Source organism: Taudactylus pleione, unplaced genomic scaffold (genome assembly GCF_031769625.1).
Source record: "Taudactylus pleione unplaced genomic scaffold, aTauple2 ptg000454l, whole genome shotgun sequence".
Lineage (NCBI taxonomy): Eukaryota > Metazoa > Chordata > Amphibia > Anura > Myobatrachidae > Taudactylus > Taudactylus pleione.
Window position 1 is genome coordinate 7,682,621 of NW_028284856.1, and position 13,652 is coordinate 7,696,272.

Here is a 13,652-nt window from a genome sequence, read left to right on the forward strand (position 1 = left end):
TCAGCCTGTGTGTACACCTGAGAGAGAGTCATCTGTAACCATCGAGCAAAGGTCTGCTTGTTAGCTGGCCATCTTAATTTGTGAAAAAACAAAAACAAAAGAGCATCTGATTTTCTAACAGTTTGTACGCTCCACATAGATCCGGAAAGCACACACTACATCCAGGGAGGCTTCACCTACCAAGAGCTCTGGAGCCTGAAAAGCTGGAAGTAAAATTACTTTATTTACATGAAAACTGGACACTACCGTAGGAAGGTAAGCCTTCCTTGTACAAATGGCTCTATCCTGGTGAAAAAAATAAAATAAAAAATAAGAGCGCTGCCACATCAGCAGAAGAGATAGCGAGGAGAAAGTGTGTCTTCGCTGTCAACCATTTCAAGTCTACAGAACCCAGAGGTTCAAATGGAGTAGCTTGTAGGCCCTTAAGAACCAAAAAGACAGATCCCACTGTGCTACCGATGGGACAAAAAGGATTCTGAACTCGCAGAACCCCTTGAAAAAAAAAATTCAAACATCTGGTAAAGAAGCAGTCTCTCTCTGGAACCAGACAGACAATGCAGAAACCTGCACGCTCAAAGTGACCAGACGGAGACCAAGGTCTAACCCAGCCTGGAGAAAAGCCAGTACCAGGCAAACCCTAAACACCTTCGGTTCATGCTTTCTGTGGGAACACAACTGACCAAAGGAATGCCAAACCCTGTAATAGATGCGGGCAGAGGCAGGCTTCCGTGCTCTAAGCATTGTTTGAATCACAGAGCTGGAGAAACCTTTGGCTCTTAAGATGGAAAAATCAAGAGCCACACTGTCAAAGCCAGGCGAGGTAAATCCGGATGCCGGCAGGAACCCTGCGTTAACAGATCCTGCTATAGAGGAAGAGGATATGAACTGTCTATGGATAGATTTTATATGTCAGTGAACAAATGACGTCTGGGCCAAGCCAGTGCCACTAGTATTACTGTTCCACCTTCCTGCTTGAATTTCCTGAGGACTCTTGGGAGGAGGGAAATTGGAGAAAATAGATACCCCAGCTTGAAGTCCGATCTTACTGCCAGTGCATCCACAATTGCTGCTGATGGATCTCTGGACATGGACCCGTACTTGGGGACTTTGTGGTTGTGACATCATGCCATGAGGTCTGTGTCTGGTAGACACCATTTGCTCATCAAGAGCTGAAACACTCCCGGGAGGAGACTTCACTCTCAGGCGTGTATGTCCTGACGACTTAGGAAGTCTGCTTCCCAATTGAGGACTCTCGGTATGAATATTGCAGAGATGATCGGAAGATGACATTCTGCCCAAATCAGAACCTTTGTCACTTCCATCATGGCTGCGTGACTTCGCGTGCTTCCCTGATGATTGAGCTAGGCCACTGTAGTCATGTTGTTGGACTGGATCTGGACCAGCTTGCCTTGGAGCAGGTCCTGTGCCATAAGTGCTTTGTATACGGCTCGCAGCTCCAGAATGTTTATTGGCAGATGACTTTCCTGATTGACAATCTCCCCTGAAAGGTCTGATTACCTGTCACTGCCCCCATCCACGAAGACTGGCTTCCATGGTGAGAAGCACCCAATTTGGAATCCAGAATGGGCACCCTTTGTCCAGATGATGCATTTTTAGCCACCACAGGAGGGAGAGACAAACCTCTGGAGTGAGAAGGATCCTCTGGGACCTTATTAGCGGATACTGTCCATTCCACAAGGAGAGAAATCAATCATTGCAGAGACGTGGAATGAAACTGAGCATATCCCACCATGTCAAAGGCAGATACCATTGATCCCGGAACCTGCATCGCTGATAGAAAGGATACCCTTCGCTTGCATAACAGCATGTGTACTCGCAATGATAGGGCCGCAATCTTGTCCAGAAGTGTTCCCAGATGTACCATCTGCTGTGTTGGAGAAAGAGGATTTCTTCCAATTGATGATCCAGCCGTACTTTTGTAGGCAGGCTATGGTCAGTTGAAGATGCTGTTGTAAAACAACTGGAGTTTGCGCCAGTATCAGAAGATCGTCCAGATATGGTAGTATTCGGATTCCCTGATGCCTGAGATAGGCAGTCATGACTGCTATTATCTTGTTAAACACCCAGGTGGCTGCTGATAGGCCAAAGAGCAGTGCCTGAAATTGGTAATGTTGTTGTAGGATAGCAAACTGTAGAAATTGTTGGTGGGATGGAGTAATAGGAACATGCAGATACGCATCCTGAATGTCCAGGGAAACCATAAAATCCCCAAACTCCATTGCCAAAACAATTGACAGGAGAGTTTCCATACGGAATGTGGGTACATTGATAAACCCGTTGAGGGTTTTTAGATTTAGAATAGGGCGATGAGACCAATTTGGTTTCTGTACCAAAAATAGATTGCAATAATTACCCCTTCCCTGTTGCAATACAGGAACTGGGATTATTACCCCTGCCTGCAGCAGAGAGTGAATGGCCTCCTGAAGGGCCAAGACCTTGACTGCACCTGATGGATGATCTGTGCAAAAACACTTCTAGGGAGGTTGCCTCCGAAAAGTGATCGCACACCCCTGAAAGACCACTTCTCAGGCCCAGGCATCTATTTGATGCCAGTAATCCGCAAACTGAATAAGAGGTCGGCCTCCCCCACCCTGGGATCCACCAGGAAGAGGCCAGTCTACCAAGCCGAGCATTTGTCGTACGGCTTAGAAGCTGGACGTCTGGCCGGGCCAGACCTCTTCGTTTGTCACTAGACGGCTTGGAGGAAGATTGTTCCTTTGCTCGTCCATGAGGACCGAAAAGAAAACTGCCTAGATTTTATTGTACCCGTAGATGGCACACCTGCAGACTTTGAAGCAGCCAGAATAGCTGTTATCTTATCTAACTCTGCTCCAAAAAGTATATTTCCATAGACAGGTAAGGTTTCCAGAGCCTTCTTTGATCCTGTATCAGCTTTCCAGGATCTTAACCAAAGGACCCTGTGTGGCACTACTGAAGCTGCTGATGCTTTAGAAGCTAAAATGCTAGCATCTACTGCAGCTCCTCCCAAATAGGAGGCCACTTCCTGTATGTGGGAGATATATATTATCTGTTCTCTGGTAGCATCTGGTAGAGAGTCTTCCAATGCCCCCATCCATTCTTCAACAGCTTTGGCTACCCAGGCTCCAGCCATAGCTGTACAGCTCCTGATGAAAATATTGGCTTGAGACAGGTTTCAGGTTTCCCATCTGTAGAACCCTTATGATAAGATGCTGACGGAATAGGCAAGTTAGCATTGCTGACTAAGTGTGTCACGTGAGCATCCACATTAAGCGGTACCTCCCACTTAGTACATTCAGAAACTGGGAAAGGATACAACAATGTTCATCTTTTATTCACATAAAACAGTTTATCCAGGTTACCCCATGCCTCTTCCATAAGCTCAGTGAGCTGCTCGGATTTAATAAACTCCATTTTGGCCATCTTCTGGTGTTTAAAAACTGGAGCATTATTACTAGGGGCTGGCTCATCATCCTGAATATCTAGGATTGATTTAATCGCCCTCACCAAAGAAGGAACATCCACTGTGGATAGATGGTCCTCCTCTCATGAGCTAGACCCTGGAGAAGAACCCTGCGCATCATCTGATTCCACTTATGCTAAATCTGAATCCATATGCTGAACAGACCGATAAAGAGAAAACTTTCGCTTAGGCGCCTTAGTAACTACCGGTCTGCTTGTAAGATGACTGAGCCATACTCTGACTTGAGTGGGCATAAGCATCCATCGAGGAAGGATGTATAGGAGGTGCAAACATAGCATGCTGTGGGTACCCCATACAAAGAGGTAGTATGGGAGTAGCCATACAATCCACAAACAGCTTCATAACCTGAGACAAGGAGGACACCCAAGATGGCTCTTGTACAGGGACTGGTATATGGACTGGTGAGGTGGTTCTTTATAACAGACAGCACACAAATCATCCATTATAAAGTCCTGGGAGGACAAGCCCACCAATCAGGCTTTACATTAAACCAGCACAGGGGGCTCCCCCTCCTGAAACAGTCACATACAATGCACATGCAAATTTAGTTGCACTGGACTCTGAATCAACTACTCAAAACACAATGCTTGGTAGGATATAGAGCACTATATAACTGGCCCATGGGAGAGGTGCACAGGGAGACTGACCCAAAACCTCCTGAGATCAACAGCTACAGTAGCGCACTGATCGTGGACTGTGAGCGTTTCATATACATGAGGTGGGTAGGAGGATCGACCCAGACACGCAAAAACCTTTGAAGGGACTGTGTCTCGGTTGGGGGAGGTGCACCTACCTCCCCTAAGCTGCATGAACCGGCCGGGTACGCTGGCCTCGTGGCAGAAGTGTCTGCTGCCGATCCCCGGCATCAGACGATAAGGACCTGGTGGTCTAGTGAGGACGTGGACGCTCCGGGCCCTGACTGAAGCAGAAATACTGCCGCGCACGATTCTCCCGTAAGCGAGGAATCGCCTTACCTGACTTCTCCGTGTGTCCGGTTGCAGCCCGTGTCCCAGCATTGCTGCTAGCAAGCTCAGCAGAGACCCGCCGACATCACCAGCCCTGTTACTGGTGTTGCGGCCCGGCAGAGGTAGTAGCAGTACACGAGTCTTAATTCAGACGCTCAGTATAAATAAAAGCTTAGGACTGCCTGAGCAGTCCAGTTTACAAAAGTGCGTCTGAAACCTGCCGCACCAATTGAACAACTGAACGCCTGTGGTTGGAGGAGGGGTATATATGGAGGAGGACCCAAGGCACCCTGGGAGCTGAAAGCTTCAACTATTTGGTGCCTGGATTTCTCCAACCACATTACCCCATGGTATCCCTATGGACCCTGAAGAAGAAACATTTTTATAGATTAAACTGAAACATTTTGCACTGTAAAGAATATAGGTTATGTAGCACTGTTAAAAGGCTTCGTACTGTGAAGCATTTCATTATTTATGATATTCTGAAAACTATTCTAATGGAAACTATGGCATAATTTGAATGAATTATAGTTTGGATAACCATTGCTAGTGTATATAATGGTAGAATTTATGAAACATACTGATAGAAATTAATTGCGACTAGGCCTTTAAAGCCATTTACACACATACTATGAAAGAAAATAGAACTGCTAAACTGTAGTAAGACAAAGCCTACTTAAGGCAGCATAAAGGATAAATAAGAACACTGCTTTGTAAAGTCATAACTCTATGCAATGTTCTAGGCTTTTGTAAGCGGACACATCTCGGCTTGTTTCAGGTAAAACTGTAAAGCTAGTGTCGAACAACATTTAAACCCACAACCCACCGAGAAGTGTAAATACACCTCAGGAGTACAGACCATGATTGTGCCAGCGTGAGGACATGCTAGTTCTGGAACAGAAGAGCTCCACTGCGTGGATCAGCAGAGATACCACCATACTGAACTCATCGGTCTGCAAAACTTCAGGAAAATATCTGGCGAATTAACTAGTCCACTGACATGAAGCTCCACCCACATGTTGAAATTACAGGACTCACCCAACCAGATAACCCATAAACCCCCTCTGAGAAGCCAAAGAGGTACTAATATGGCATAGTCTGATTGGATCCTAGAGATGTTACTACAGGGTCCTCCACCTAGAATTACCCTGCTTTCGTCCGGCGCCTAAGACCACCAGTCTGAGTTATCAGTCATCTCACCAACTGCTTGGGAGAACTCTTAGGAGTCCAGCTCTGCAGAGACATATCACATCATTCTAAATTGGACAGATGAGATTAGTCAGGATCATACACCAACTTCACCAGGCCTAGTGGCAAACTGGGTCTTCTGGCGATGTGGCAGTGAGGAAATGGCGCCGAACTGCCACATCTTTGAATCCCAGAGAAGCAAAGGGAAAGACCCCACTTCGCCCCTCAGATAGGACAGACAAGCTCTGCTTCACAAATACTAGGTCAGCTCTGCTCCACATGTACCAGGTCAAACACCTAACATACCCCCACTCCTTAATGGTTTACGGTCTTTACTAGATCCCCACTTCTCAGGCTGCACAAAGCATCAGCCCTGACTGTCCATCTGGAATCAGTAAAATATATTACCAATGTATCTTCCAAGGCACAGCCCTAACAGGAGCGATAAGAGGAGATCTGTTGGACAGCTGCAGTGCAGATAAACATGTCAGAGCAAGTTGCAATGCATATGCCATAAAATGCAAAAACAGTCCCACATTTAGAGCAAGTTTGCTGCGTGACTTTTGGCTGGCTTGCCTTTGTATGGCAAGCCTGCCCAGTACGTGGCGCTGGATAGGAACCTCCTATCAGGGCCACCGGTCTCAGCACTGCCTTCTCCAGGCACCCTGCAGCCACCACAGCTGTGCAGGCACTAGCAGAGTGGAGTTGAGATTTGTTCTGAAAATAAAGTAAAATAATAAAATAGACTTAAAATAGTGGCTGCAAGCAGCAGGCATTCAAAGTACGCCCAGCTCCAGCAAAAACGTAAAAAAAACAGGCTTCCAGCTGTTCCTCTGGAGTATAGAGGGGGTGGAGTTTGAGATTTTGGAAGAAAAAAAATTGAAAGTACCATAATCCCAGGGTACTCTATACGCCAAGGTAGTTCCAGTGCCACCCACTGGATAAAAGAAATTCACTTGTGGTAATTCTGTCATGGCGTACTAAATGTAGTATCAGATTAGCTCAACCATGTAAACATACCTTTACTAATGAGGAACTGAACAGTACAGACATGACCAGCTCTTGCAGCTTTCATCAAAGGGGTTCTCCCTCCTTCAGACTCATGTTCCTTCAAAATAAAAAAAAACTCAATGTTTTGTAGAACTTAACTTAAATCTAATTAAAATGATTCTCTGGAGAATTATTAGCTCACCAAGTCTGCACCAGCTTGAAGCAGCACATCTGCCACATCAGTATGCCCATTTTCACATGCATACGTTAGAGCTGTATCACCTGTTGCAGTTGTTGCATGCACATTAGCTCCTGCAGAATGCAAATTATGAAATAGTGTTCAAGACTATATAGATTGTCAAATAACTACAATCAAACAGAATTAATACTCCTAGCAGAACAATACAAACATCTAAATGAATTCAGCAGAGAACTGGCGTGCTTGAAGAGTGAACTAAAGTTTGAAAATGGGCAATTCAATTCAATATGCAGTCATATTCTGAAGCCATGTTCCCTCCATTAAAGGCTGCTTTGGATAGCGTCGGGAAGTTGGTACCAGAACTATTCAATTCAGTGCGTTAGGTCGACTAAATTATTTCTTCCCGCACCCGCCTAAGGGAGCAAGGGGAACCAGCCATGAGGCTGTTTTCCGGCTTAACATGGCGCTAACAGTCTCATGGCCCGCACGGTTGTCGAAAAATACCGGTTCTCATGAACACACACACACACACACACACACACACACAGGTTAAATCGCAAGAACCGTCATTCTCAGTTTTAACTTGCAATAGTCGGACTAAACAGCGTGTCGATTTCAATAGCTCTGGGACCAACTTCCCGAAGCTATTCAACTCATGCCGAATTGAATCGGACCCACTGAGAGAACAATTTTATTTTTAAATTAGATATGTATACTAAATAAAGAGTCAGCAGCTCCTTGAGGCCAATCTTGCTCTACCCTAAGCACCGCCCCCCCCCCCTGCTCTTTTGCAGTAATATCTTAATTAACTTCCATAGCAGCTATGTGAGATTTTGATATGCTTATCATGCGATAAGGAAGAATACACTGAATACTTTCAGCATACCGCCTTTTTCATGTAATGACTGACACTAAGTATGGAGCATAACTCCTAATTCAATGAATGAACAAGATCAATTAGCTATGGTACACACAGAAGGGCAACCTGAAATTAATTAAAATGAAACGGAGACCTTGGGGTGTAGGTGATGGAACTGAATCCGGGCACCACGCAGTTAAAGCTTTCAGCTCCCAGGATGCACTGGTCCAGTCTCCCTATACCCCGCCAGAGGCACCTCAGGTTAGTAATAAGCCAAAGGCCGGAGGAGGATAAGAGAGAAGGAAGACTGGTACACTCAAAAAGCACACACTCAGACTAGGAGACGAGAAACCGGTGACCAGCAAGATAGCCCAAATTAAGCAAGGTGCGTCAGGGCGGGTGCCCTGTGGACCCTTTGTTAACTTTCCTTCTTCGAAGTCCAAAGGTAAGTTCTTACCATAACTCATTTTCTTCTTCAGGGTCCATAGGCTCCACAGGGAGACTTTGGGGCATACCAAAAGCAGTCCTTTTAGGGGTGGGGATGCTCCTGCGCTGAGAGGATAATCTGGAGCCCAAAGGAAGCATCCTGAGAGGTGAAGGTATCAAAGGCATAGAACCTTTTATAGGTCTGGACAGAAGACCACGTGGCCTCCTTACAAAGTTGAACAGCCAAGGCGCCACGGCGAGCTGCCCACGAAGGACCCACAGACCAAGTAGAATGAGCATTAACATAAGCCGTAACAGGCAGGCCAGCCTGTGTGTAAGCTTCCGAGAAACCATCTAGCCAATGTTTGCCTTCTTGTGAAATCCATAGAGCACAAATAAGCAGTCTGATTTCCAAAGGGAACTAGTATGGTCCACATAAATCCTGAGGGCGAGGACCACATCCAAGGAGGCCTTACCTGCCGAAAGATCTGGTGATTGAAAGGCCGGGACTATAATTTCCTCATTAAGGTGGAAACTAGAAACAACTTGAGGAAGGAACTCAGGGAGAGTGCGAAGCACAGCCTGTGAAATATCAGGAAGGGGGAGCGAAAGGAGAGCGCCCATAATTCTGACACTCTCCTGGCAGATACTTTCTTCTGGCGATTGTATTAGCTGTTAACCACTTAAATTCTATAAAATCTAGTGGTTCAAATGGAGGACCCTGGAGGGCCCGAAGAACTACTGCCAAATCCCAAGGAGCCACTGGAGGACAAAGTTGAATCCGGAGGACACCCTGGATCTACGTTGGAACCATACTGACAGAGCAGAGACATGCGCTTTCAGTGAGGCCAGACGGTTTCAGAGGTCCAATCCAGCTTGAAGGAAGGCCAGGTCTCAGGAGATCCAGAACACCTGGGGGTCGTAATTCCTGGGACTGCACCACTGAAAATATGAATGCCACACTCTGTTGTAGATACTAGAAGAAGCTGGCTTCTTTGGACCTTAGGAGGGATGTCTCAAGAGACAACAGGACCGGACGTTGAGGCAGCAGGAACGGAGTGTCGATGGAGAGACTCCGAAGAGCTGAGTACCAATGACATGTCGGGGCCAAGCTGGAACCACCAGCAGGACAGTGCCTCCGTCTTGTTTGAACATTCGAAGAACTCGAGGAAGAAGGGAGACTGGAGGAAACAGGTACGCAAACTGGAAGGTCCACTTCACTGACAGAGCGTCCACCAAGGTTGCCTCAGCATCTCTTGTTCTGGACTTGTACACTGGTAATTTGTGATTGTGTCGGGAAGCCATTGTGTCGGGAAGCCAAGAGGTTTCAACTGCTAGTGGACAAATGGGGAAGCATCCTGAGAGGTGAAGGTATCAAAGGCATAGAACCATTTGTCCACTAGCAGTTGAAACCTCTTAGTGAAGAGACCATTCCCCTGGATTCACGTCGTGACGGCTGAGGAAGTCAGCTTGCCAATTGAGAACTCCCGGAATGAACACTGCCAAAATGGCTGATAGGTGACACTGCACGTCAGAATGCGTGAAACACTTCTGTCATTGCTTCCCGACTTGAGTGCCTCCTTGATGGTTGATGTAAGCCACCGTGGTGGCGTTGACGGACTGAACCTGCACGGCTTTTCCGTGAATTATGCGTTTGGCCAACTTTAGGGCCCTGTACACAGCCCAAAGTTCCAATAAGTTGATTGGAAGGGTGGCTTCAACTGCTGTCATTGTATGGTAAGGCTTGCAGGCCTTTCTTAGAATCAGCATCCACACTCCAAGAGTGCAGCCAAAGGGAACGGTGAGCAGACACGGCCGAGACCCTGGAGGTCAGTAGATTGGCATCCAGAGCAGCCTCACTAATATTATTCAGCCGCATCCCTAATGTAGCCAACCAATGACACCTAATTCTCAGGAGCTTCCATGGGAAAGGAGTCCTCAAGCGCATCGGCCCAGCTCTCTATAGCTTTAGCTACCCACGAGATAGCTATGGATGGACGAGCAATAGCTCCTGAAAGTATTGATTTCAGGCAAGTTTCCACCTTCCTATCTGTAGGATCCTTTAAGGAAGAAATGGAAGGCATATGTAGTGTAAACACTTTTTATTAAACGTGTAACATGAGAATTCACGGCAGGGGGCGATCCCCATTATTTACAATGAGCCTCAGGAAATGTGTTCTACCAGCTGGTCTGAGAGAGCTGCGACTGCACCATGAAGAAAATGGCCGCTGGAGACCTCAGAGGGGGCGTGGCCAAGGAGAACAGCTCAGGGAAGCCAGATCTCAGAGGAAAGGCGCCCTGAGCTGAGTGGAAGAGCCGCTGAAATGGGGAAGCAGTCTCCCCTGGCTGATCGTTAATCCCTGGGATGCTGGTTACCGCACCGAATGTCCCTGGTGGTCTAGTGGATCGCAATGGCTAGAGCCTGCGTCCACACTCAGACCGGAGGTATTGACTGCCTTAATACGCGAGTCACTGCTCTCGGTGACCCGTCTTATCCGTCCCCTTAGTGTCCGGCTGTAGTCTGGGTCATTGCCGGAGGCCTTCGCTAGTGCTAACCCCCAGTAAGCCTGCCGAGAGCCCCAGATCATACTCGCGGCACTGGTGGGGTGACGGAGCTGCAGCGCAGACATCCCACGGACAGTCTGCTGCTGCGCGCTCTGTTGAAGAATGAAACAAAATTAAATAATAAAAATAACAAGCTTAAGGACTGCCTAAGCAGCCCCGTGTTATGGTGACCTGACTCCGGCCAGGCACCAACGAAACTGAGGTGCCTCTGGCTCGGGGGCAGGGTATAGGGATAGTGGACCAGTGCATCCTGCGAGCTGAAAGCTTTTAACTGCGTGGTGCACGGATTCAGTTCCATCACCTACACCGCAAGGTCTCCCTGTGGAGCCTATGGACCCTGAAGAAAAATGTGCAAATATTTTAACGCCCAAGAATGAGTAACACGAACAGGGGAAATTATTGAGTAGCAAGGCAAACAACGTAAGCTACACTGTTGGCATGGATATGAAGACTAATTTATAGTTACACTGTACACTTACTGCATGAGGGGATTCAACAATAGAAAAGTAGGACATGATTGTATATATTGCTTTTTGGTTTTCAATATGCCCAAACAAGTGGCAAATAAAAAAAAAAAAAACTATGTAACATACTACTATATGTAACAGAAGGGTAAGCCAGTCCATAAAAATGCCATTCTACACTAAATTCTTTTAATTATGTCCCAAATAATGAATATCTATTTTACAACCCAAAGCATTACACTGGAGCTAGTCTACACTCCAAATATAATACATACCAGCTGCAAGTAGATATTTGACCAGCTCTAGATGACCTTCTTGTGCAGCTTCCATTAAGGGAGTAGAGCACCCTAGTTCTATATCTGCTCCAGCCTTAATAAGGAAGTCTGCGACCTCCAAAAAACCTCCACAACAGGCCAGCGTGAGTGCAGTCTCTTGGGTCTCCTCAGTCTGAGCATTGATGTTTGCTCCTTTAGAACAAGAAATGTGAGTGGGGTTAAAGTACATTTTAACAATCAAAACAAAATCAGGCAAAATGAGGGCAACACACATTTGATACAACTTCAAAACAAATGAAACATCCTATTTAGAATGGTACTTATTGTAAGTCAGGATTTGTGACAGATGTAGGTGCCACACACACACACACTGAACTAAATTAAAGCAATGTTAATGGAATTAGTCTTTTTTATTGGTGGGCACTGCTAGGGTATAGAGGACTGGGCCGGAAGTAGGAAATTAAAATTAAATCTGCAGATTGGGAAACTACACCACTCTATATTTAATTTCCAAAGGGATCTCAGTTTATAACTAAATACACAAGGAGTAGGATGTTGCTGTGCAGTACAGTGTTACTTAGAACAGATAAAAACAATTAAATTTTCTGCTCACCACTGCTGTAAAAAAGCAGTTTGAAGAGCAGGCCTAGAGGCTATGGTCAGCTGCTGCCCTTAAGCTGGGAATACAACATATGACTGTGCGACCCAAGTAAGCAATGCATGCGTCGTACACAGTATGAATGTATCGCTACATAGCTGCATGCCGTGCAGGACAGCAGCTGGGACAATTAGTTGAACGACAATCGTGAATGACGGATCAGGCGTACATGCTATACAATATGTACGATATATTGTTCCGATCCATTTCAGAACTATATGTCGTACAATACATCGTACAGGGTGTACCCAGCTTTACTCACTCCCATGACACCTGGAGGGGCTACCACTGACAGTTGTGACCAGGGGACACTGATTTACCAGACACTTCACCATTCCCCAGAGCCGCAGCTTAGCAGTTTAGCCTTCTGCTACTACTCCTTGCAAGTAGTTCTAGGCTGCATGCAGTCAGGCCCAGCAGTCCGTCCAAAGCTTGGGGATGGAAATTTTGTAATGTATTTTACTTGCGCTGTGTCTCAAGTGTGCAACCATCAGGTTGACATTCACTATTGTCATGTCAGTGTACTCACTAATGACAATGCCCGCGCCAGGATCCCAACACATGTCTAATGCTACATGGTGTTTTAACCATGCAAGTGTTAGAGCTTTAAACATGCCACTTACAGGTTTGTATAAAGTTCTAACCCCCATACGGTAAAAATTATCTAAGTAGCATTACACCTGTGTTGGAATACTAGCACCAACTTTATGTTGACATACTCACAGTTGACATAGTGAGTGTTGACCTACTGTACAGAACCCCATACATATGGCTGAGACTTAGCCAAGATGATTTAGTCAGCCTGGGCAAACACACAGGTCAATCTATTGCCGAGATTACACAGCTCATCCTAATGATTTCTGCCCCCTGCTTCCCTCCAGTTAATCCTGGAAATAAATCACTAATTCAGGAGGTCATGATACATGGCTTTCCAGGATCTAGGTCACCAACACAGGTTGAATCATTTTGGGCTCTAAACCGGAATAGTTGGTACAGGACCTGAAGCAAGTTTCTTCCTAGCTGGAAAAGAAATGGCTAAAAATCTCTTTAGTCCAGAAGACCTACAAAGGCCAAAATATCACAGGGATATTCTTCTTTGGTGTCTTCCTCTAAGGTAAAAGCTGAATTGAGGATAATTCATACAGAGGATAGGTCTTTAATACAAGCAGCCCTTAACCTACTCTCCCACACTCATGGGCGAAGGCCTCTCTCACATCCTCTTGTCACTTTAAACGGGAGATCGGGCTTGCTAGAACAATTGAATGTTGGACAGATGGGGAGCCCAGATTTCTACAGGATGAAATCTTGCCTTCAAAGAACTGACAGACCACCTTCAGAAAAAGGTTTAAGGTGCATACACACTAGACGATATGCTCCCTGAGCGATATCGTCTAGTGTGTCCCCGGCAGGCTGTGCTCAATGTCGTTCATGACATTGAGCACAGCCGCTGAACGATACCATTAGCGATATCGTTCAGCGCCGGGCTCTCTCACCCATTCCCTGACATGCAGCAACCTGACGAGGTCGTCAGGTTGGCCTGCATGTCAGCGCGATGAACGATGATGACGAACGACCCGCG

The 13,652-nt window shown here is 46.3% G+C and overlaps 1 protein-coding gene across 6 annotated transcripts in view; it reads right to left on the minus strand.

Moving 5' to 3' along the window:
• Positions 1–13,652, minus strand: part of ANKRD17 (ankyrin repeat domain 17) — a 191,630-nt gene that overhangs the window by 94,877 nt on the left and 83,101 nt on the right. For all 6 annotated transcript variants that reach the window (XM_088448357.1, XM_088448358.1, XM_088448356.1 and 3 more), the window contains exons 9-11: positions 11,416–11,607; positions 6,830–6,939; positions 6,658–6,745 (exon numbers count right to left, since the gene is read on the minus strand). In XM_088448357.1, coding sequence (XP_088304483.1) covers positions 6,658–6,745; positions 6,830–6,939; positions 11,416–11,607 — 390 coding nt within the window. The remainder of the gene's footprint in view (positions 1–6,657; positions 6,746–6,829; positions 6,940–11,415; positions 11,608–13,652) is intronic.